This window comes from Manacus candei, unplaced genomic scaffold (genome assembly GCF_025592945.1).
Source record: "Manacus candei isolate 608988 ecotype Guabito, Panama unplaced genomic scaffold, ASM2559294v1 h1tg000071l, whole genome shotgun sequence".
NCBI lineage: Eukaryota > Metazoa > Chordata > Aves > Passeriformes > Pipridae > Manacus > Manacus candei.
This window is the reverse complement of record NW_026138119.1, coordinates 5079837-5103731: the sequence shown is the minus strand read 5'-3', so window position 1 is coordinate 5103731 and position 23895 is coordinate 5079837. Positions and strand designations below refer to the sequence as shown.

Sequence of the window (23895 nt, the reverse complement as noted above, 5' to 3'; positions counted from 1 at the left end):
AGAGCATTTGGTACAAGTTACTAGGAGTTCTAGTGATTTTCTCCTTTAAATTCCCATTAGCACAATACATAAACAAGTCAAAAGTGAATTTATTTCCCCTCATTGAAACATTTTACTTTGAGTATGCAAAACCATGAGAGCTGAAGAAGGGAACCATATTTTAAATGTTAAAATATGAGTTGACTAAAGGCAAGTTAAACAGAATTTTAAATTTCTCCTACATTTGCTGCAGGGAAACACAACCAGATGAGAGTTTTTGCTGCATTTGCATTCCTGATACTGTTCTCTTTCAAGCTTGATCCTAATTTCTCTCTTCCTCTTAATGATCATTACTCTTCCTTTCAATGGCACCTCCTGCTGATGTGTTACTACAGTGATTGCATAGACTCTTCCACTGCTGGGTCTCTGTGTATCCCTTCCAATTTGATATATGGAGAGTAAAAAGGAAAATAACAGGCCGTGATAATTACCCCATAGGGCGCCAAGTTTTGTCCCGACTCGAAAGACACCATAAGACTGTAACTCAAATTCCTGCAAAGGAAATGCTCATTCCTCTCCTGCCAGACCTCTTTATTTATCAATCCTGGTGCCACACGTGGGGCAGTGTTGGAGGGATGCTTGGCCCTGGAAGAGGGGAGCTTTGCAGGCATCATCTCTGTGTTAAATCTGATCCTGGTCCGGGGGCACACAGAGGTGGGGGATGCAAACCCGCAGCTGGGATGCTTCTTTGGGAGCATCCTGAGCCAGGCATACCTGTTTGACTTGACAGTTTTGCTCTTTTTGCAGTCTGGGAAGGGTAGGAATGGGGATTGGCACAGTCTGTCCTCTGTGTGTCTCATTGTGAAACAGCAATGTGTCAACTCTGAGAGTTAAGGGAGATGGATTTTTGTGTTCACTTGAGGCTGATGGAGCATTTCAGGATGTAGTTCTGTCTAAATGCAGACCAGACAAATAGCATGGCCATTCAAAAATGGCAGTAAAACAGGAATTTTAAAGAAATAAAAGTCTTTGTGTTTTTTAGTCCCCCAGATAACTGGTTTATTGATTCAGGCTGAACAAGATGTACTTAAATTACTCTTCTAGCCACACTCAAACTAGTGCCTTATGTATTTCCATTCCAGTGCAAGACAGGGTTTTTGGTTTGTTTTTGCAAGCAAATAGAATAACTTTCAGCAGTATTTTAGTGGTTTTTTTTCTACTGTGATGAATTTGATCATGCTGTGGATGTCTCTTCTGCAATCCTGGAGTCAAACTGTTCCTTTATAGATAGCTGCAGAGGAGTAAAAGGGGGAAGGTGCTCTGCAGTTACCTGGGAAAATGGTATGTTCTGATGCTTGTTGAACTCATTTCAGTAATCGGCAGGGGAGGAGAACAGATCTCACGGATTCAGGCAGAGTCTGGCTGCAAAATTCAAATTGCTCCAGGTAAGAGGCTCTTTGTAGGGTGGGTGAAGAGGTTTTAATGTTGAAGGGTGTTGTGGCCATTAGATCAGGTACTTCCCATGATCCCGGTGTGTTATCACCATTAACAGGGATACAGACATGGGAGAGCTGCTGTGGGACCCACCTCCCAGCCAGCAGAGAGAACAGGTTTGTCAGGTGGTTTGGGGAATGGCACAGTGCAAATGGACAGTCCATTTTGTTTGGTTCCCTCCTGGTGGTGCCACTTTGCTCAGCTCTGTGGTTTGCCTCTGACTAGTCTGGTCAGCTCCAAGTCCTGGCAGAAGACATTCCAGGAGGGTGGCAGCAGCTCTCCGTGCTTGCTTTGCATCATAAAATGGGACCATCCACCCAAATGGGATCATTGTTCTGTGCTGGTTTGCTTTGGAGAAGGCTGTGCTGCAGTGCTGTACATGGAACTATTGATGAATGTCATCTGAGTTCTTACCCCTCCCTCTAATTGGTGGGGAAGGCCTTAAAGGAATGCAGACATCCAGTAAATCATTTAAAATATGTTGATCCTGGATGTCTTTGAATTCTTTTAGCATGTTCTGCGTGCAGGGGGGTGGTGCTTCCATTGGTGCTCGATAGTTACTGAAACAGCTGCCACATTTTTAATTCCGTGTATTACAAGTTTTCTTCTTGTTTCCTTTGCAGACAGTGGTGGGATGCCCGAGAGGCCCTGTGTACTCACTGGGACACCAGAGAGCATTGAGTGAGTTCTGATTTCATTTCCCTCCTTTTTCCTTCTTTCTCTTCTCCCTAATGCTGCGCTCTGTCAGTGGTGCTACTTGGTTATTAGCCACACCAGCAAATGTTGGCCTAGAGAAACTTGAGGGTCTCTGGAGCATAGAACCTCTTGGTCTGATGCTTTAAACCGTGCACCTCAAAGGCTTTTTTTTTTTTTTTTCCACTTGCAGTTTGAATCCTCTGCAGAAATTTCCTTGGAATTCCCCTCCGCAGGGTGAGGTTGCTCTTAGGGCACCTAGGATGCAGTTTTCCAACTGCAGCTTTCCAGGATACTGAGCTAAGCTGTTTGAAGGGCACTTCTCTTCTCCCCTTCGCTTCCCTACTCCTATTGAGATGACCATCCTTCCAGCTGAAGAAGGGCTGCATGAGGCCTGTAAAGCCTGTCGGTGCCACTCCAGGATACCCTGGAGGTGTTGGTGTTGTTGCAGAGCAGCATGAGGCCCACTGGGTGCTTGTCTCTGCATCGCTGCCAACAAGAAGCAAAGGACTGAACCCAAGTCTTGATTCTGCTCCTTGCATGGTAGAGGCACGTGGCCAAGCCCGCAGGGATTTCTGATCTTTAGTCCTATAGAAACTTTAGGGACAGTGTTTCCTCCCTCCCCCTTCCCAGGAGCTGAGTTTGAGACTCTCACAAACCAGTTGAGGACCTCCTGCTGGAACTGGATCCAGGATCCTCAGGCTTACAGGAACACACTTAACATATGGAGCTGCTCTTTCTCTCCCCAGCCTTTGGGTAGGTGGGTTTTTTAAAATCCATCTGGAAATCTTTGAGTTGCATTTGATAGTGAAAATACATGGGTGCAAAGACTGTCTCTCTAAAGAGAAGACACTCATCATTCTTCCATTCTTAAGAGATCTAAGGGTACTTTAATCTCCTTATTCTACCATAATACTGCAAGCAGTGAGCCAGAATAAATATAATTGGCAGACTCACATTATAGGGCAAGCAGTGTCTTCTTGCTGGTATTGAAGTGCTTTTTCCCCCTTTAGCAAAGGATATTTCAGAACAAGAGCAAAATATTAAAAAGCTGGGATGCCTGATGCAGTTGGGGAAAAAGGGGGGAGAGTTATAGTTAAGACTTCATGGTTCTGAAATAAGCAGTTAAATGTCATGTCCTTTGAATAAAACATTAATACATTTAGAAGTGAGAATACTCAATTTGTGAAGCAGAACATGGACATGGAATTAGGTGAAATTTAATTTACTTTTGTGCTAAAATTCTTGTCAAGGTGGTTGTTTGAAGTATTTTTTTCAGGCTACTTGTAGAAAAAGAAAATGAAGAAAGGAAACCAATTAGATGTCAGACTTCTTTGAGAAGGGTTTTGTGAGGAATGTTTTCATTAGTTATATCCAGTGGCAAACTAATAGGGTTAATTTCCAAGTGACCCCTTCTCATCTGAAATATGTTGTGTATTAACTGTTGTGGTCTTTATATTGTGACTAGAAGAACTTTGTGCAAAATATGAAGATAGATAAATAAAGCTCTCTAAGACTTCTCTAGAATATTTGAAGTGGGCTTCCAGAAATTCCACCTTTTCCCTTCTTTTGTGAGAAAGACGAGAGCAAGCGGTGCTCTGCTCTGTGTGCAGCCTCAGCACCACCCCCTGAGCTGCCTTGGGTGAATGTCTGCTTGAAGGGGCGACTTTGTACTGCTTCCTCAAATTCCCAGAGAGAAGACAGTCATTCTTAGGGTGCCACAGCTTGGTGTGAAGTGGAGAGAGGGGAAGATGCTGCATTGGAATGAGCAGGGAACCAGTGAAGGGTGTTGGGACAAGGGCAGGAATGGGATGTGTTGGTATAGGAGTCATCAAGATGAGGGGCAACCCTGTCAGTTACCTCTGACATGCTAAATATTTTAGTGGAGGGATCTTTAATCTCCCAAATGCTTCTTTGTGTGTCTCTTCTCACCAGGAGTAGAAGAACCCAGTCTTTCACTGCTGGCTGCTGCAGTATCCTTGCCTCACTTCGCGGTGTAGCTTCAGCACCTACTGCTTGGAGCAGAGGCTGTGTTAGGACAGTGTTCTGGTGCTGCTGGTAAGAGCAGGCAGAGAAGAGCAAGGCAGTTGCCTGGGACTGATCAGAGAATGGTTAATCCATGGGCTGTGTTAGTATCAGAGTAGTGTGTACGTTTTGTCTTGACTGAGGAGAACAGAATTTGAGTTTTACCAAATACTGTATGTGTTAGGAAAGTTCAGAAGCTAAAGCATCTTCATTGAAAGTAAGCACCCCAAATGCTATAGTCCAACTATTGTCCTTAACTTCCTAAGAGGTCAGAGCATGCTGCTGCTCTTTCTTCTCTCTTCCCCTTTCAAAAATCAAACTGCTTATTAAGTAATCATGATAGGGGAAAACAGATATCAAAGAGTTTAAAAAAAAAAAAAAAAGGCAAACATTGTGCTGACTATGGTTTCTTCCATCTTTTCACTTCTTCTCCTCTCCCCAATCACTTTCCATTCCGATGGTTCCTGGTCTCTTGGTCACGTGGAACAATGTTGTCTAATGGTTGTTTCCCTCGATTCTTTTCCAAAGACAAGCAAAGCGGCTACTGGGGCAGATTGTAGATCGCTGTCGGAACGGACCTGGTTTTCACAACGATGTTGATGGCAACAGTACCGTTCAGGAGATTTTGATCCCGGCATCCAAAGTGGGTCTAGTCATCGGCAAAGGAGGTGAAACAATAAAACAGTTGCAGGTGCGCAAGATGCATTTCCTTTAGGGCTCCTCTTCCCTACTGCAGCTTCTCTAGATCGACAGGAGCGGGCTGAAATGGAGAGCTTTAGATGCTCTAACCTTCTCCAACAGGGACTACTCTTCTGCCTTCAGAGAGCTGGACTCAAATCCAATCTTGTGTTACAAACAAAATCGGTGTGGCCCCAGCTATGCAGGTAGTGGAGTTTTGCCAGAACTGTGACAGAAACCCATGTGCTGTAGATAACACTTGGTGTGTGCTGTTCAGGAGGGGATCCTTGTAGCCAAGGAAGGGCTCTGTCTGCTCTGCTCTGCAGTATTTTTAATGCCAGCCATGCTGTCATAGAGTGCTGTGCTTCTCTGTTGTTGCTGATCTGTGATAAAGCTGGTGTGTGTCATCTTTTTTTTCCTCATCCCACCCCCTTTCTAATTAAAAGTGTTGTGTTACGTATAAACTATGTTCCTAGACATTCTTTATTCCTCCACCTGGTACAAGTTTTTAAAGAGTAAAGGGTTTTAGAAAAGCATCTATGTCAAAAAATGTAGGGGTTTTGAGTGCCCTGGTTAGACCTCTGTCATACAGTTTTGAGGCTGGTCACATAGTAACTGTTACATGCAGACAGCTACAGATTTTGGAAAGGGCTGGAAAATCAGCTGTCAAGGTAGAGGGGGTTCTCCTTGCAAGGATTCAGCTATTTGAGAGCTTCGGGAGTGGCACACTTTCTGGCAGTCCTTCACACTCTAGGACTGTTACTGAATTTGTGCTATAACTGCTCGTGAAGAGCTAAAGTAGCGTTCTGTAAAGGTGCTGATTTCACCTACGTAGTGTTGAGTAACCAAGATCTAGTCCCTTTTTTTCAGGGGCTCTGCTTAGCAAAGTGCTCTGTGCTTTTTCTTCAGGAGCGAACGGGGGTGAAAATGATCATGATCCAGGATGGTCCTTTGCCCACTGGAGCAGACAAACCTCTCCGAATTACTGGAGATGCATTTAAAGTACAGGTATGTAACACAAGTGAGCAGTTGCCCCAGAGAACTGAGGAGAAATTTAAACTTCAGTGTATTTGTGAGCATCTGATGGAGTCAAATCCAACTGTAAATGTAATAATCCATGCTGGTTTTGTTCTGTAAGGTTGAGTAGAGCAAGTTAAAACACCAGACTAGCTTGTTTACAGCGTAACCTAGGAGCTGTCATTCCACATAAATATTACACGTGGGTAGGAGTAGAGATGAAGAGGGTTTGGAGAAAGTAGCTTTGAAATGCTTTCCAGTCTGTGTGGCAAAAAAATCCCAGCTCTGTCACTTGAGCAAATGGGTTCTTAGTGAGTGACTAAATCACACGTTTGAGACAGTGGACTTTCCACAAAACTCTCAGACAGCCAATTGACGCAGGTAATTAAAAGAAACTATCCCAAAACAACTCCTGAAACCAAGGGGTTTGCTTAATATTGGTACCTCAGTGTGCTTGTGTCAGGGTTCTACAGACCTGGACATACCTGCGGTTCAAACTAAAACCCACGATCAGCCAGAGACTGGAGGATTGCAGCCTGATGGGAGCACTTGAATTAAAGCATTAAAGTTGAACCATGGCTAAACTTCTCAGCCATGGTTTCACTTCTCAGCAAGTGCCTTTCATACCTTGCTAAGTACTTAAATCTAGCTTAGCATTCCTGTCTCCAATAAAAGTAGTTCTGTTTCATAGGATCTCCCTAATCATAAATTGCTGCAACAGTTGATGTTGCTCGGGGACAGTGTGTTTGGGTTGTATTTTTCAAAGATCTTATTGGATCTAATACTTTTTTTAGATTTAATACTTTTCCCCCCCCAACATTCTTACTGTGGAGGTATAGCTGTGCAGAAAGGAGTGTAATGGCAGTCTGGCTACTTTTAACCGAATCGTACTTTCAGTGCTGCCACTTCCCAGGTGGCTTCTGCCTTGCAAGATTTGCTCTTGTCACATCTTCTGTGCTATATGTCACTCCAAGGAAACATGGAGACTGCACAGCCTGGAAGACCTTTGAGGCACTTAAAGTTGAGCATGCTTAGAAAGCACTCAAGAAGCAGGGTGAATCCTTGGGTTTGGTGGGATTCTGTGGATACTGCAACAGTGGTTCTTAACTCCCTCAAATCCCTATGAAATCCCTCCATCGCCCTTATTTCTGTCTTGACATCTCTGAAATTGATGTTGTTGTTTCCTTCTGTAAAATATACCCTGGAAACATGGAAAATATGTAAAAATTTAAGGAGTTAGATTCATCACTGTCCCTCAAGCTAGGAAAAAGAACCCAGGTGTCAAAGCCTGACTGATGATAAAGAGAAACAAAGGCTTGGGTTTGACATGTAGGCTTTTTTTTTCCTTTTTTTTTTAATGGTGACTACTCTTGGCTTATTTCCAAGGTACCCTTTTACTAGCTGGGCTACATGCAGGCTTGTGAATGGCCTTGAGGGCTCCCAGTAGGTAGGAAGAATATTCACTTGTCTCAGAAAACATCTTGCTGGATTGCTGCAGACTTGGGCTTAACTTTTCACTGAGACAGTAAGCTCACTGCTGCCCACCTGCCTCCTTGGTACGTGCTCTCTGGCTCTTGGTGGACGTGATCTCTGCTGTGCTACTTCAGCTTCTACCTTACTATATTGATACCCAGTAGGAAAGGGCCTTCACTTCCTTTAATCTAAAAATAGAACAAAAAATCGAAGATACTTTGAAAGGCAAAGGGCCTTTTTGAAAGACTGGAGGAAGCAATTGCACACAACAAGCTGCCACCTTATGCACTCGGCAGGTTTTGTCAGACGTGGAAGATGCCATCAAGAACAGATCTCCACTGACTGTGGTAAAAAGAAACCCTAAATCAAAATGCTGTTCCCGTTAAGGAGGTGGAGATCCCTGTGCTTGGAGCCACTGTCGAGGCCCTAACACCAGGAGGGCAAGCAGGACAATTTTAAGCTAACTGTAACTTCTTTCCCCATGTAGCAAGCGAGGGAAATGGTACTGGAGATCATCCGAGAGAAAGATCAGGCAGACTTCCGAGGCGTGCGCAATGATTTCAGTGCTAGGATGGGAGGAGGCAGCATAGAGGTACGTTTCCGTCACGAGTACTCTGCTAACCTCCCTGTGGGGTGGGCAGTGGGTGGAAGTCATCAAACTGCACATGTAACATTGTTTTGAAATGCGTTGTGTTCTTTTGCCAGAAGAATTGAGTCTGGCCGCGAAGAGGAGGAGTTCTTGCAGACTCCCAGATGGCACCTTTCTAATTGTCTCTTTTTTTAAGCTGCATTCTTGTAGTGCAGAGTTCGTTTAGTGGGGAAGGAATTTGTGGCCACCTGTTTGTTTTTTCTCTAGCAATGCAGTTCTGTAGCCTGGAGCTGCCTAACATGGCCCGTCCTCAAAGTTAAAGAGCATCTCCTTGTAAAATCAGAGTCATTCAGTCTAGTTCTCTGAGCTTTCATACTCCTTTGCCTTTCCCATCAGGTCTCTGTGCCCAGGTTTGCTGTTGGAATTGTGATAGGAAGAAATGGAGAAATGATCAAAAAGATTCAGAATGATGCTGGAGTTAGGATTCAATTTAAACCAGGTTTGTGTGAGGATGGAGAGCCGTTACTTTCTGACCAGTGTTCCACTTTGGGATTGCTAAAGTGAATCTGAGCTGAGGTTCCAGCAGCTTAGGCTTTCCTCATTTACAGGTGCATTGTTCTCTTTCTGAAACCCATTTAAATATGATGTGCTGCCTCCTCATGCACTTCTGGTTTTCAGAGAGTAAGATTATATACAGCTCATTTGCAAACATTAGCTGTCACAACAGTCATGTCTTGAGTGGTAACTGTATGGATAAACAAAATAACAATAACAAAAATCTTTTATTTCCTGTTAAAGAATTCTCCTTCAGGACATTAAAGCCTTTGGGGATCAGGAGTTGATTAATTCTGAGTAACTTTCTCTGGGTCCTTGGCTGTCTGATCACCTATCAAAGCTGCCTTTTGTCCTCTTAAAATTATATCAATCTCTTTCATGGCTTTTTGACATTTGAAAGTGTGTTTTCTTTTGAGTGTTGTTCCCTCTGCAGTGTGGGCTGGGTTTTGTCTTCTTTCAGTCCAGGGAAGAGGGGCTGAAGGTGGAGGGAAGCAGTAGCTCCTGGGATAGTTCTGTTGTGTGAAAATGCTGCCAGCAGTGGTGGTGCTGGAAGGAAGCTTGTGTTGGCGAGTAGATGTTTTCTCCTTTTAATTTGGTCTTTGCCACCTCTCTTCACAGATGATGGGATTAGCTCTGAAAGAGTTGCACAGGTCATGGGGCTTCCTGACAGGTGTCAACACGCAGCCCACATCATCAATGAGCTCATCCTCACAGCACAGGTGAGTTTGGGAAAGAGCTTCTGTGGGAACATATGGGAACTTAAGTTATTTGGAAATGGTGACCTGGTGGAGTGGAGTCACATCAGACAGTGACTGGAGGCTCTGCTCAGACAGCAGAGCATTGCCAGCACTCAGTGGTGCCTCCTCTTCAGACTCCAGCCCTCTGGTCTGGTGGGAGGGCACAGGAGGGTGATAAATGTTCAGGTATTGAGACACTGTGCTCTAAGGCACAGCAACATATTGCATTGCCCAAGAGCAAGAAGTACAAAGGTGGGTGAAGTGGTAGGGCAGACTCATGAAGGAGGTTGTATATTCCCTTTTGCATTGTAAGAAACTAAGACTTTAGGCCATATCAGGTACCTGAACATAATTTGTCCATCAAGGTCCATAATTTGTCCATCTTGATAACTCTTCTTGCCCAGGATCTGGTTTGAATGCTTGATTTTATTAATTTTTTTAATAATCCACTTAAGTTATGAGGTCTACTATGATAACCTCTGACTGCCCATGGCTTTTTGATTTTGGAGAAATCAGTTACCCAAAATAGGTACGTCCTTTACGTGTCTTTGAACTTAAAAGCCTCCTCTGGAAGTTCTGGAAAATGTGAGTTTCAGCTGACTAATTCCAGCAGTTCTTTAAAGGATGACACTTGAAAGGGTTTGGAAGCAACTCCTGTGTGTGTCTGTGCCAAGATCTATTGTTTGCTTTAAAGAGAGCCCCCATCACAGACTAAAAGACCTTTAGTAGTTGATGCTTATTTATAGGTTTATTTCAGAAGATATATAGGCATGCATTTAAAAATATAAATATCTTCCTGAGTCAGGAAGGCAACTGTAACCTACATTACTTGGCATTTCTTTAAAGTGCTTCAAAACCTTCAGTGTGAAACTGCTGTCCAAGAATATCTTAATCCAGCGCCATTGATTATCAGCCAGTTTAACTTACCTTGCTTTATTTTGTTTTCTAATGTGCACTGGGGCCAGCAAAAAAAAAAAAAAAAAACACTGATACACATGTTTTGCCTTGGAAGGAACGAGATGGCTTTGGAAGCTTGGCTGTTGCCCGAGGAAGAGGCCGTGGCCGTGGGGACTGGAGCGTCGGAACACCCGGGGGCATGCAGGAAATCACCTACACGGTGCCAGCTGACAAGTGTGGGCTTGTTATAGGCAAAGGTGGGTTTGGTGACTCCAGATACCAGAGCTTGCAATCGTTCCCTCTCAGGATGGTCACGTTCTTGCTGCCTGACAGTGAAGCTTTGGAGTTTTCTGTAATTGTAGGTATTTAGTGGCCGGTGAATGCAGCATAGGAATAAGCTATAACCGCTCGTGGTTGTTTTCTTTGTGGTGCTCTCACTCATAATTGTACTCTCCAGGCCCTTGTTCACAAGCTGTAAGAGAGGCTCTTCATGCAGAGCTGTCAAATAAGCTTGTTATAACAAGCAGCTGGCTGAGAAAAGGCAGGTTCATTTGTGGATTCTTTTTATATAGAATTCGTTTAAAGGACAGTTTATCAGGGACAAGCAGAGCAGTCATTTCATCATGCTGGATTTCTGAGTGCTGTGTGATGAAATGGAAGGTCTCTGAGTGTGGTAATAACAGTAGCTGCTTCCAGCCACATACCTGAAGTGGGTGATGAATAAAGTGAAGTAGCAGGATTTGTCTTGTCTGCATCTGGGCTGGCACCTGACCTGGTGCACCTTGGGAGCATGTTCACTGCCATGGAGGCCCCTTGGCTGCCTTAGCCATTGGATCTTTTCATGCTGAGGAGATGGAGGAGGAGTCATCAGACCTTCCTCTCAAGGACCAGGACAACCCCACGATGGTTATGATACTGAGCAGCAGCAGCAGCACTCTGTTTGTCCCAGAGCAGGAGCTACACATGGAGCAGTACTTAGGGTAGAGTCAGGAGTAGAAGAGCTCTGTTGCTCTGAGCTGTTGTGATGTGTCTGAGCTAATGCACTGACCTATCAAAGGAGGTGTATTTAATTGTTCTATCTGCTTATTTCAGAAAGAATGATATGTGCCTTAACTGGTATTTAGGTAATCACAGTTGGCTTTTAGCCTCAGCAAATAGAATAGGAATAGACAAGCTACACCGGGAAAGGAGGCAGAGATCTGAGGGCATTGTGACATGTTTCAGTGGCTTGGAGTTTTCTGGGCAGGACTGAGCTTGTGATGAGATGTGGTGTGGCCTCTTTCCCCTGCTGCACATCACTGCTGTTCCCTGCCATGTGTCTGGCCCCACAGCACCCTGAGCTCCTGCCTTGTTGGATGACAAGGGACATGGGCAGGTCAGCCACGTATCTGCAATTGTTTTCAGATGTTGTTCTGTACCACAAAACCTGAACACTTTTTCCAATATGAAAACCCACCTGCTTTCCCCATTATGCAGAAATTGCAGGGTGATTGTGCTTGTCCTCACTGAACAGGCCAGTTGGGCGAAAGATCAAGCAAAGCAAATTTTAAGCCCATGAGTGAGACTTATATGTACGGAAAAAGCAAATTATAATGAAACTTTATTGCTGTATCCATTAGTCATCCTTAATAAAGGATCAGAAAAGGTCACTTGTTGTTCTGCAGTGCACTGAAGTGGAGCATTTGTGACTACAGAGAGCACTGCGTGCTGAAAAGATAAATGCAGGTAGTGGAGAGAACGTCCTACCATTCAAGTGCAGGGCCTGGCACAGCCTCACTGGGGGGTGAAGGGTGGCTTTTTACCTTTGTTTCCACAACAGCAAAATAGGGATTCTTACCCGGCCAGATCAGAAGCTTTCTGGAGTGACTAATTACTAGTTGTATGGTGATTTGAGTGCTTGTAGCATTGTAATACCACCTTGTAATCGGTGTTCTCACAGTGCCTATGCTCTTAGGCTGCTGCAGCCTTCACTTTTGTCAAGTGAGTGATGGCTGTAGTGTTGCCTTTTGGGGCCTGGATCGGCATGGATGTGCTACACTCTCCATACATTGATGCAAGACAGCCAGTTCTTGTTGCTTCCTGTGCAGGGCAGAGGGGATCTTAATGGGTCTTTTTTTTAATAGTGACCAATTATAAAACATTTGCTCTCCTTTATAGTTTCTGAGCAGTTTCCAGCTTTTGGGTGTTTTTTTCCCACTAGGATACAGGACAGGACTGTTGAGCTTCTCTGTAAAATCTGACTGAGGCCTCTGGACCATCAGTTTGACCTCCAGATCAGCACCTAAGCCATGGGTGCCCCAGGCCCCCAGTGTGGTGTATGTGATGTGGCCACGTAACTGCTGCTGTGCTTCCAGCTCCCTGTGACCACTTGAGACAGGGAAAAGAGGGAGATGGGGAAGTTTCTCATCTCAGTTTCTGCAACACATGTGGTAGAAGGTCTAGGGCCCTTTTCCTATGGCCATCACTTCTCAGCTTGGGAGCGTGAGCCTTCAGGAGCCGACAGGGCTCCCCGTGGATCCTGTGCCTGGCTTTTTCCTCTAGAGGGTGGGTAGGTGCAGCTTTTCCCTTCCAAAGGCCCCGAGGAAGGGTGGAGGCAAACGTCATACACATGTCAAGCGCTGTCTGTGTTTTGGTGGTGCTTGGAAGCCGCCCTCCCTGGGCCCCCCTGGATTTCCATGATAAATACGGCGATCCTGACAGATACGGCGGCCGGCCCGGCGCTTGTCAGCCCGGCTTTGAGCAGGTTTGATTAATTGCTTTACGATTTCACGTCCAGCCGGGAGGCCGCTCCTGGATCCCTCCTGCCCCCCATCAGGTGGAAGAATGGAGCGGGATGAATGCCCTATAGACAGCCACCATGTGCCGAGCGGGTCACCTCGCCGTGGGGAGGATCAGCTCCTTCCGGCACCCGGCAGCATCACGGGGGCTGCGTCACTCCATTTGCATGCTCTGGAGGCTGGGTTGGGATGGCTTGGATGGGAGGGAGCGCTTTGGCATTGTAGGAGGGTAAGGAGGACAAGGGCACCAGGTCCTGGTATGAGAATAGGAACTTGCAGCCTCCCTCGTGGAGCGGCAGCAAACTTGAGCCTGTGTTATGGTCTAGGAGAGACCTGCTGTGGAAACAGTCCCAACAACCACGGACTTGGTGCTGAATGGAGCAGTGATTTAAAATCTGTATTACCCCTTGCTTCCAGCTTAAGAGTGCTTCAGTTTCTAATCCCCTTTTGGAAGGAGAAAGTGGTCTGCAGTGGAAGTAGCAAGCCCTGGTTGTCCCTCGGTCGCCCAGTAAAGAAGTTCTGCCACTCCTTCAAACTGTGTTGCCTGAAAGGGTCCTCTGTTTTCATTAAGCAGATGAAATGGCTGTTGATTCAGATCTCACCTCAATATGTAAAAAACAGAGCTTCAAACAAGTCTGCATCAGACAAAAGCATTACATGAAAAAAAAAAAACCTTCTTGGTTTTGAAACTTCATCTTCCCCCTTTCCCATGCTTGACTGAAAGTAAGTGGGTTGGCTTTTGGCTGCACAGTACAATCCCTGTTGTCTGCCCAGGGATGTGACACGACTATCTTTTGTTAAATGCATCTTCAAAAATTCATTTAGAAAGAGTTAATTGCCCTTTGGCAACTTTTCCTCCTCCCTTCCCTGAGAAGGCTTTAAAATGTTAAAAAGGTCACGAGTCCATTACAATGAAATGAACAAGTGTCTGCAACATCCACAGTTTGTTTTGAAGTTGTGCTGGATGTATAGAGATGGAAATGTGAGCAAAATTGAGGAGATTATTTTTGAAGACTCTTTTTAATTAAAACCAGACACAAATCTCTGGTGAGTTTCCTTTGCTCTCTATTCTGCTTGCTGTTTGTCCTTTGGGCTGATGACTTTTTGGTTTGTGATTTTAAAAATTTTAAAACTTCTTCCTTCCCTGCACCCTTTAATTTCTTCAGTTGAGTGGAGCTGCTCTGTAAGTTGTGTGAGCTTCCAAAAGAAGAATTGAACCATTGTAACATTGGCTGAGGCTTTTGTTAAGCAAATTTCATGAAGAGACCGGGACCTAGCAGGTCTTGAGGAAATCAGATCCACTGTGACTGGCCCTGCTGCATCCTGCTGGAAGCACTCCTGTGCTCTTGTGTATCCAGATGGCAAACGAACCAGACATGTTCACTGCATGCACAGCTAACTCTGAAATAGCAGGAGACAGCCTGGAATCCTGTGCTGCTGTGGTTGTGGAGGGATGTGTAGCTGCAGGGTGAAAGCAGAGGCTGCTTTAGGGCAATAACCTATCAAACAGCACATGTTTGGGAGAGAGCTTAAGCTTTGTTCAGCTACAAGGTATGTGGCTGGTGGCTTTTTGCCTTAGTGACGATAAAAAAAGAAAGCAGCAGCATGTTTTGGTTGCAGGTTACCTTCTTTTACGGAGGATTTCAACAGCTGTGCAAAACCACCAGAATTCAGTCAGTGCAGTTTTTGCATCTGTTTTGTCAGAGTGTATCCCAGCCATGCTGCATCTTGTTGGGATGTGTGCACACAGGGGGGCTGGGTGTTCTTAAAGCAGCACTGTCCATGATGCCATGACCCAAACTTGCAGTAGCTCATGGCTGCAGGTCATGTTTGTGGCACGTTAAAGGAGCAACATGAGCCCAGGTACTGTGGTTTCTTTTGCTGTTGCCATCCTCAGCCCACCTCCTGAGGCACACAGAAGGCAGCTGAAACCATAATTTACCACCAGAACCTGACTTCTCTATGGTTTTGTGGAAAGAGATGCAGGATATCCCTCCTTATGTCTTGGTTTTCTTTTCTTCAGGTGGTGAGAACATCAAGAGCATAAATCAGCAGTCGGGAGCCCACGTGGAGCTCCAGAGAAACCCACCTCCCAACACAGACCCCGGCGTACGAATATTCACAATCAGAGGGGTTCCCCAGCAAATCGAGCTCGCTAGACATCTCATAGATGAGAAAGTTGGTGTAAGTTCCATCTCTGTTGGTCTTCATCTGTCTCTTCCAGACGTGGTTTAGGTACCTGTAGGCCTGGACTTGAATATACATGCTTACATTATTCAGCTTCAAGACCATTTGCCTGTTAGCAGCTGTCTTGAACTCGATGGCCCTCCAGCATCCATTGGGCTGAGTTTTGCTGTGGTCCCAGAAGGATCTGACTGTTGATATAATCATGGGTAGAGTATATAGTTATATGAGAGGGAAGAACAGCAATAATAAGGTATGAGAAGGCAGCCAAAGGATGTTTTTGAAGGGAAGACAACAGCGTTGCTATGTTAAAATGACGTAATCCTGGCAGCATCATCCTGAAAGCAAAACATTCAACTCCTTGCTCCAGTAAATCCAGGATGACTTATCTTACACTTAATGCAGTGCTGTGGTATTGAAGCTTAATAATGTCAGGCTGCAGTACTACTTTGGTAAAAAATATGGAAAATACTGAACTGGGGCATAGGAAAGCTGAAAAGCAACCTTCATGCTGAATTGCTTGAGAGGAGAAGGCTTGACACCAGCCTCAGGATCCACGTGTCCCAGGCTGTCTTCTCTCCTTTCTTACTACTCATAATAGCTGCCTCCGCCCTGTACTTGGAGCTGGCATTAAATATTTGTGGATTCTGTGACAGGGTACCAGCATGGGTGGACCTGGAGGATTTGGTCAAAGTCCGTTCAGCCAAGCACCCGCTACACCTCATCAAAAGTAAGCTGCTGCATCTCATCACCAACGGGCTGGGAGGGGATGGCTGGGAGCCAGGAAGTGTTGGGAGAAGGTTGGAGGGCCCTGAAGGGGTGGGATGTAGCAGAGCCTTCTATAGATTGAGCGTTCAGAAGCATAAGCAAGCAAGCTCAATCCTTTAAGCCTGACCACAGGAAAAATTTCATCTATTAAATTATAAACCAGGTAGGTATTGGCATCTCCAAAATTCCTGTCTCTAGTGCAGTGAGAGCATGGGAAGAAGCCTGAACTGCATGGAACACAAGGAATGCTGTTCAAGTGTGATGTATCTTCATCTTGGCTTCATGAACAGACTGACACCAAGGCAGTACATAGCAGTTCACACCTGCACAGCCTTTCCTTCTGTTCCCATGTTCACCTGTTTGCTCAGCAGCTGCTGACTATGAGTTACAACTTCTCTCCTGTGGACAGCTTCATGTCTGTGGCCTGGTAAGTATTTTACTGTCTACTTGAGCATGGCTTTTTGTCCTCTGCAGTGGTCCTCAGGCGTTCATGACGCAGGGCTGGGGCAGTACCTACCAGACGTGGCAGCAGCCTGGACAGCAAGTCCCAAGTAAGTGCCAGGACCTGGGCTGGAGAAGGGTTGGTGTTTCCTTTGCAGTTGCTGCTTCGTGCCTGTGAAAGGCAGGTCCACCCACGAGACCACGTGTGTGAAAGCAGCAAAATGATTTCCTGAGCAGAAGAGTTGTGTGGAGAAACGTGGTGGTGTTTGAGCTCAGGATGAGCTGAAGGCTGTGGAAAACTGCAGTGCTTTTTGTGTGCTAAACTGCTTACTGCCTCTCTCTGCTCTTTGGGTAGAAACTTGGTCCTTGCTGTCTGTTCCTAACAAAAACATTCCTGCCTCAGGCTCTGTTCTCCCAGGATTCTCCAGGCAAACACTTGCCAACCCCATTTCCCCCTGACAGGCACCCAGTGTTGCTGCTGAGCCCTCCCATCTCTTTGTTCTTGAGCTTATCAGTTCTTGCTTATTTTCTTTCTTAATTACTCCTTATGATCTCTTCTCACTGTTCAACTCCCAGACTGATGGAAAGGAGATGGGGAAAGTGGAAGAAAGGTTAGGCAGGGCTCCTGTACTGGTCATTTTTTCCTAAAAACCTGCTTAGTCAAAATGGAGCAGTTTGGAAGGGAAGTATCCCTTTTCATAATAATTCAGTAAATGCTAGTGGTGATGTTGTAACTGCACCATCCTGTGTCCTCTACTGCCAGAGGAATGTATTGTTCTAAACAGAGCAGATTTATGTCTGCTGGCTAATCTCAAAGCTCATGTGGTGGTGGAAATGTCCGACAGACACAATCATAATTTTTCAAGAAATACGGGTTTTTTTACAGGCCTGGTCTCATGAAACTAAAGCTAAGCACCAAAAAGTGTGTGTGGAGGGGGTAATTTTAAAGGGGTTTGATGACAGATGCTTTTCACTGTCTTAAGGCTGATTTAGCAGTTAAGTAGATTATCGACTTCAGTGTAAATTCCTGCTCTTTGAGGTGCCTGAGGTAGAGGAATCGTTGGAGGGGCAATGCCTGCAGTTGCACTTGTGATTCCCTGTGACACCAACCACCTTTGAATGTTTATGAAATGGTGAATGTATGAATTTTGAAATCTCAGTGCTGCATTGTTAACTTGGTGCACTTCTGAAACATGGGACATGGGAAGTGTGTGTTAAACTCTGGATGAGTAATTGCTCCTCAGCAATTACAGTCTAAAAAATCATGACTTTTCTCTTGAGCTCCAGGGACTTGGAGGTCAGTAGTTGTTCTGCTTTCTGACAGTAAAATGCAATGGTGGGCTTCTATGGACTTTTCTGCTGTACAGGAATGGAATAGTATGGTACTGAAGAAGAGTGTTTTCTCCTTAGCTTGTTTTACAGCAAAATAATGTTATTCCACTCATTTCCTTTGCGCCTCCAAAAGCTCTGGACTCCCCTGAGCTTTGGGAAGCAGAGCAGTCAGTGCAGCAGGGAAAGCTCTACAAAAAAATCTAATTTTTATCTTCCCATAAAGCCTTTGAATAAATACTTACAGAATGTGCATTGCTCTTTGCCTTGCAGGATGCCTTTTAGAAACTCACCTTAGTCACTTAAATCCTTTCTCCGCTCCCTGAAACATCCCCTCATCCTGCCCACCCACCACTGGGGAAAGAGAAACCTCCCTTCCTGCTACAGTCATGTCTCAAGCTCACCCCTCCTGGCTTTGGAGCCTGGTATAGGAAGCACAGCCCCCTCGAGCCCCCTGATGACCCATAGTGCAGCTCATAGCCCAGTGGCTCCCAAGACCCGTGGAGCATCCTGCCTTGCCACTGTCCTTCCCTGTGTGAGTTTAGCCCCACAATGTCATCTTTTGGGGGCAGATATTTTATTTCTGCTATTGCACCTGATGGATGATGATGGCTCTCGAGTTCCATGTCTGCTTAGGATGCTCCCTGTTCCTGTTTGTAGCCAGGCACGCTGAAGGCAGCCTGGGTAAGGAGAGAGGGCACACACAGTAATGCTTTAAGCAGCCTTCACCACTTTCCTCTGCTGCAGAGCACAGTGGTGCCCAGGCAGGCAAGGTGGAGCTCACCAAGGCGTGGGAGGGTTCTTATAGAAATAATAGAAACTTTTAAATAGAAACTATGTAAATACCTGCTTTTGCACTTTTTAATTCGAAAACAGTCCTGTGAAGGGTCCCTTCCCTGAGTGCTGCAGCCTGTGTGTCACAGCTCTGTTAGCCCTGTCACCGCGCCGGCGTCCTGGGGACAGCCTTGAGTGCCCCCCTTGTGGGAGGAGGGGCAGACCCCCACCCCCTACACATGTATTTAGATTTTAATTACTTCCCCCATCTTAAATAAATTAACTGGCTGGGGAAACATTTTGCTGTGAAATGCATTTAGCTGCGTGTCCTTTCAGCCTGCTGCGGACTGTAATTCTCCAAGAAGAAAAGGCATTGAAGGAGGTCCTTTGTTGGCATTAGCAGGTGGACAGTTGAGGCAGCCTTGACCTCTGCCAGAAAAGGTCCTGACTTGTAGCGTTGGTCAAGTCTTTTAACCCGCTTTTATGCCCCTGGACAGGACTCTGCTGCCCTGTTCCCTCCACCCACTTCACACTTGCAGTGTATTATTTCCCCCCTTCCCCCCACTTCAAAGCCCCCCCTCTGGCTGGGGCCAGCCTGCAGTGGGATGGGCTGGGAAGAGCTCTGCTCCACGCGTGTCCTCTGTCCCTGCCTGCTGGCTGGGTCCGTACTGGCTCTCCCTGTGCCTCCCTGCAGTTCCCAAATGCTGTGTTTGCTGTTCAGGGCTGTTTGTTCGCCGTGTCTCGCCGAGGGCTCTGTGCTCACAATGGGACTGAGGGCAGTGTGGGCATCCTGCCTCTGCCTCACCAGGCTGGGCTCTCCCCTGCACTCAGGTGTGCTGGATTGAAGGTGTCTTGGTGATTCAAAGGCGAGGAGTCTGTGCTAGGTGGAGCCCAGGGTTTGTGAGCAGGCAGTGGCACTGCTTTCCTTGGAGCAGCGTGGGAGTCTGGAGACAGTGCTGTGAGCCAGCTGGGGCTGTTGTGGCTCCCTCTCCGGGTGGTGTGTGGGGTGTGTGCTGAGGGCAGGTGGTGCTGGCTGTGCCTTGTGCCGGGCTCTCAGCTCCCTAAGGAGGCAGGAGTGGTGTGGCTGCCCTGGAGCTGTGTGCTGGGGCAGGCTGTGTGCTGAAGGCTCTCGTGTGGGCACACTGGGGCTCCTTCAGCTGTGCTTCGCTGAGGAGAGTGGGGGTGAAGGATGCAGCCCCTGAAAAACAAGTGAGGTGACTCAAAATACAGCCATTTCCTTGGCAGCTCCATGGAGGTGACAGGTCTCAGCTCTGTCAGGGGTCTCCCCTCCATCCCTGTCCTCTTTTCAAGTGGCCTGACAGCCCAGGGTGGCTGGTGTGCAGCTGAGCAGCTCCCAGCCATGTGCTTTGGCTTGAGCAGGTCCCAGCAGGGTGAGACTTGGCTTCATGCCCTTTAGCAGGGCACAGGTGAGGTGAAACCAGGAACTTGAACTTTTCCTTGGCTTTCCTGAGCTGAAGATGCCCAACAGTATAGGAAAATGGAAGCTGAAGTGTCAAGTCTGGGCAACTGTGATAGATCCAGGACCTGTCTAGTGGAAAGGTAGATGTCACTGGCTGGAAACTGTCACCTCTTCCATACTGATGTGCCCCCCTTGTTGTCATCTTTGCACAGGCCAACAGAGCCAGCAGCAGAACAGCCATCCCGATTACAGCAAAGCATGGGAGGAGTATTTCAAAAAACAGAGTGAGTGAAACAGGCTTATTGGAGATGAATCAGCTCTTGTTACAAAGAGAACTCTAATCCGATGACTTGCGTCTCCATCCCTGCCATTATTGGCTTCCAGACCCTCTTTGGTCCTGTCCTGTTGGTGATGGTGCATGTAGTTCTCCCACGGAAAGCTCTCGGTCGCGCTGTGGTGCCTCGGGAGAGCTGCTCCCACTTATCCACGGTCCCCAGCAGACCTCCTGCCCTGCTTGCAGCCAGCCTGCCTGGGGGAAGCATAGAGCACACAGGAAGCTGATGCTGGCAAAATCCAGGGAGCTGGAGCTGGGTTGTGAGAGGGTAGGAGAGCTCGTGGAAAAACATGGGCCTGGCTTGTTCCACTGCGTCACGGAGCGCATGATCCCGACTTCTGGACTTGCTTTGGACACTGTGCTGCTGGAGGCTTTGGGCCAGGGTGACGGGTGCAGGCTGTCAGCCTGTCCCTGCAGCTGCAGGAGCGCTCTGGGTGCTTTGTGCCTGCTCTTGGCTTGTCCCTCCCGATCCAGCTCAGAGCCCGTCCCGCCGTCCCATGCAGCGGAGCCGGTGTCTCTCTCTCAGGTGTCTGCAGCAGCTGGAAGGGGCTGGCTCTTCTTTAAGCTTGACAAAAGGAGATCCTAACCCTGGGCTTGGACTTACAGAATTGCTCATCTCTTCCCATCTCTCCCTCCAGGTCACGCTGCCAGTGCTGCTCCTCAGGCAAGTTCCCAGCAGGACTACACGATGGCTTGGGCAGAGTATTACCGACAGCAGGCTGCCTACTACGGGCAGACACTAGGGCAGGCTCAGGCACACAGCCAGGTCTGTATTCACCCTCCCTCAACCCCACTGCTCTTTCCCTTGGGGAATTGGGTGTGTTGGCCTGGGCCTGGTGTGGGAACTCTCCTTTGGGTTCACATGGTGAAGCAGAGATATTTTGTGGCTGAGGAAGTGATCCTGGAAGTGTTGTCTCAATGGCAGAGTCTTGTTTCCCTGTACAGGGTGAGGATTTTTTTGGGAGAGGACTGGGAGGTTATTTTTTTTCTCCTGGGAGACCCCCAGGCTGTTGTGTGACTTTGGGGAATTAAAGGAATGACTGAGCCAGGCTGGTGAGTAGCACAGCACTGGCACATCCCGGGACCGTGTGTGCAGGCTCTGCCTTTTGTGGTGCTGGGACAAGAGCTGTGCACCCACCAGCTCCCTGTGCTGAAAGGGAGACCAAAACTCTTGAAAAATAATTTGAATTAACCTGCTTTCAAGGCAAATCTCACCTCAGCTGTCACTCAGCCCACCGGAGGGTTGCGTGGGGTTTATCCCACGGGCCTTTCCCGAGCACCAGGCTCGCGGAGCAAACAATAAAGCAAAAACTCTGTGCCAAGCACCTTAGAGTGATCAGACCCTTCTCCCCACTGATCCACGTTTAACTCTGGCTCCTGGGAGCAGGGGTTGGTGTGGATGCCGGCGGCAGCCCCGTCCCCAGGCAGCTGCACTGCCGAGGTCGAGCGGGGCGAGCCGGTGCCGCTGTCGGCGTCGCCGCCGGCGCTGGGCAAGTGTGACCTGGAAGCGGTGGGTGATAAAAGGGAGTTCCCTTCATTCCCCTCTAAGTCTGGCCCACTAGAAAGAGGGATCTTGTTTGGTAAGAGGAATGCTGAGAAGGAGGGCTTTGGTAGGGGCTCAGAGCATCCTTTGAGGTCTGTATCCCGCTCGGCTGGAGCGGGGACAGACCTGTGTCGGGGGAGGAGGGCTCGGCAGCTTTGGGAATTTGCTGCCACTGAGTAACTTTTCCTTTCCTCCCCTCTCTCTTTCCAGGAGCAGTAGAACAAGGTCCTCGTGGCAATTTTTTTCTCTTGGAATCATTGTGGAAGAAAACCTTTTTGTAACAGAGGTTTCTAGATTTGCAACATTTTGATGAAGACTTTTCTGTTTGTGAAACACTAGCTGTAGGATAATCTATACTGAACTTTTCTAAGAATCAGGAACAATTAGTAATGTACTAAACTTATGGACATGCTGGTAATTTTGTTTCCAAATTTATATTAAAAAAAAAAAAAAACAAACCTCCGGGATTCTTTTTGGAGAGAAGCCAGAGAATTTGCAGGCACCAAAACGCACCCCAGAGCTGTGACATTTCAACATGTGGGTTTTTTTGTGTGTTTTTGTTTTTTTTTTTTTCCTTTTAATTTTCGATCTTTTCTGTTGACACAGAAAGAGTGGCTTGGAAGTCTTAGGTGTGGTATGTAACAAAAAGAAAAAAAAAATTTTAAACAGTATTTAAATATTCTTAAATATGTAAATTCATTAAATGTTTTACTTCTAATTTCTTGTATCTTGGCTGTCTTTGATTTTACTGCATTTTTAAAAAACTGAACTATGATATGTATTGTAATTAATGATATGAATTCTGTATTGAGACAGTTACTGTTTGCAAGTTCTGGGCGGGGGGGCATTTTGTAGGGTTTGTATAATTTCTAGAGTCTAAAGGGGTAATATAAAAACGTGTTAATTTTTTTAGCAATACATTTTTTCATGTCTCCATTGCTAGTTGCATTTATGTATCTAAGACCTCCAAGCTTGTTTAAAAAAAAAAAAGAAAACAAAAAAAAAAAAAAAGAAAAAACTTTCCTCTATGCTCTCAGAAATATAAATACTGTTATTTTTAATATTAAAATGAATCTGCTATTAGTACCTTTAACAAACACTGTGGAACATAAAACCATATAAAAGGTAGTAACTATTTTTTAATTCCAAGGTGTTTTTTGCTTTTTCATTTCTTTTAAATATTTTCTTATCTAATATTTGTCAAATTACCTAGAGAAATAAATGAATCTAGTATTAACCACGGTATGCGCTAAATAATTTTGATTTAATAAAAGGGATAATATGATTTCCGATGTTTACTTGTAGTGTTTCTTGTACAGATAACAGTGTATTTTTAAAGGAAAAACGGAATTGAAGCTATTTTTTCTTGCATTTTTAATTGCCCTGCGGGACATTCCGTTTTTAAATGTACTGAATTTACTGTTCTTGGGTTCTTTCCTTATTTTTTTCCTTATGCTTGAAATGTCTAACTATAAAGAACCGCGATTGGATAATGTCGAGCATGGTGTTTAAAAAAAAAAAAAGTGTTCTTTTTATTTGACTGACAGTTGCATTTTACACTATATAATAAAATTTCCACAAGGTGTCTTGTGGGTGAAGTATTTCCCGTCTGTTTGGACTCCGTTGTTCCCTCTCCGCGGTCCCGGCACTCCACAGGCTCCGGCTCCTTGCGCCGCGTCCCGGGGAGTTTGGGGTGATCAGTGAGGTCAGCACCAGCCTTAATTCTAGTGAAACTCTGTTAATGTCACTTCAGGTCTCTCTTGGCACTGTGCCACCGAGGATTTCCGTGGAATTTGCTGTAATTGTCGCTGTCTGGGCCAGAAGGATCCGTTTTAATACCGGGAGGTTTCCTACAGCCCTGTGAAGGTTTTACTGCTTGTCGAGGAGGTGGCAGCCCCTGGTTTTAATACTCTCAACTTGTTGCTCTTCTCCAGCTTTGTCTTTGTGGCTGAATCCATCCAGGACTTGCCATCCCTGTAAGTGGGGTCGCTGGAGCAGCACTGACTGGGAGAGGGATGGGGAGAGATGTGGCTCTGGCCATTCTCACCTATTACACGTTAACTTTTAGTTGCGCCCAGGCCAAGTTTGGCAACAACTGCAGCCCCTTCAGGGGATCCCTTTCTTGTAAAAATGTGAGTTTTGAGCTCCTTCAACCCAAAGCAAGTCCATCCACTGTTCCCAGGCAGCT

The 23895-nt window shown here is 46.2% G+C and overlaps 1 protein-coding gene across 5 annotated transcripts in view; it reads left to right on the top strand.

The window, feature by feature from the left end:
• Positions 1-23310, top strand: part of FUBP3 (far upstream element binding protein 3) — a 39085-nt gene extending 15775 nt beyond the window's left edge. For 4 of the 5 annotated variants that reach the window (XM_051807813.1, XM_051807812.1, XM_051807811.1 and 1 more), the window contains 14 exons: positions 1353-1424; positions 2097-2154; positions 4720-4882; positions 5779-5877; positions 7847-7951; positions 8345-8447; positions 9122-9222; positions 10253-10394; positions 14938-15098; positions 15755-15828; positions 16341-16417; positions 20043-20114; positions 20803-20930; positions 21918-23310. In XM_051807813.1, the coding sequence (XP_051663773.1) occupies positions 1353-1424; positions 2097-2154; positions 4720-4882; positions 5779-5877; positions 7847-7951; positions 8345-8447; positions 9122-9222; positions 10253-10394; positions 14938-15098; positions 15755-15828; positions 16341-16417; positions 20043-20114; positions 20803-20930; positions 21918-21926 (1364 nt within the window). In that variant the 3' untranslated portion in view covers positions 21927-23310. The remainder of the gene's footprint in view (positions 1-1352; positions 1425-2096; positions 2155-4719; positions 4883-5778; positions 5878-7846; positions 7952-8344; positions 8448-9121; positions 9223-10252; positions 10395-14937; positions 15099-15754; positions 15829-16340; positions 16418-20042; positions 20115-20802; positions 20931-21917) is intronic. The other variant, XM_051807814.1, reaches the window with a different exon arrangement.
• The last annotated feature ends 585 nt before the right edge of the window (positions 23311-23895 follow it).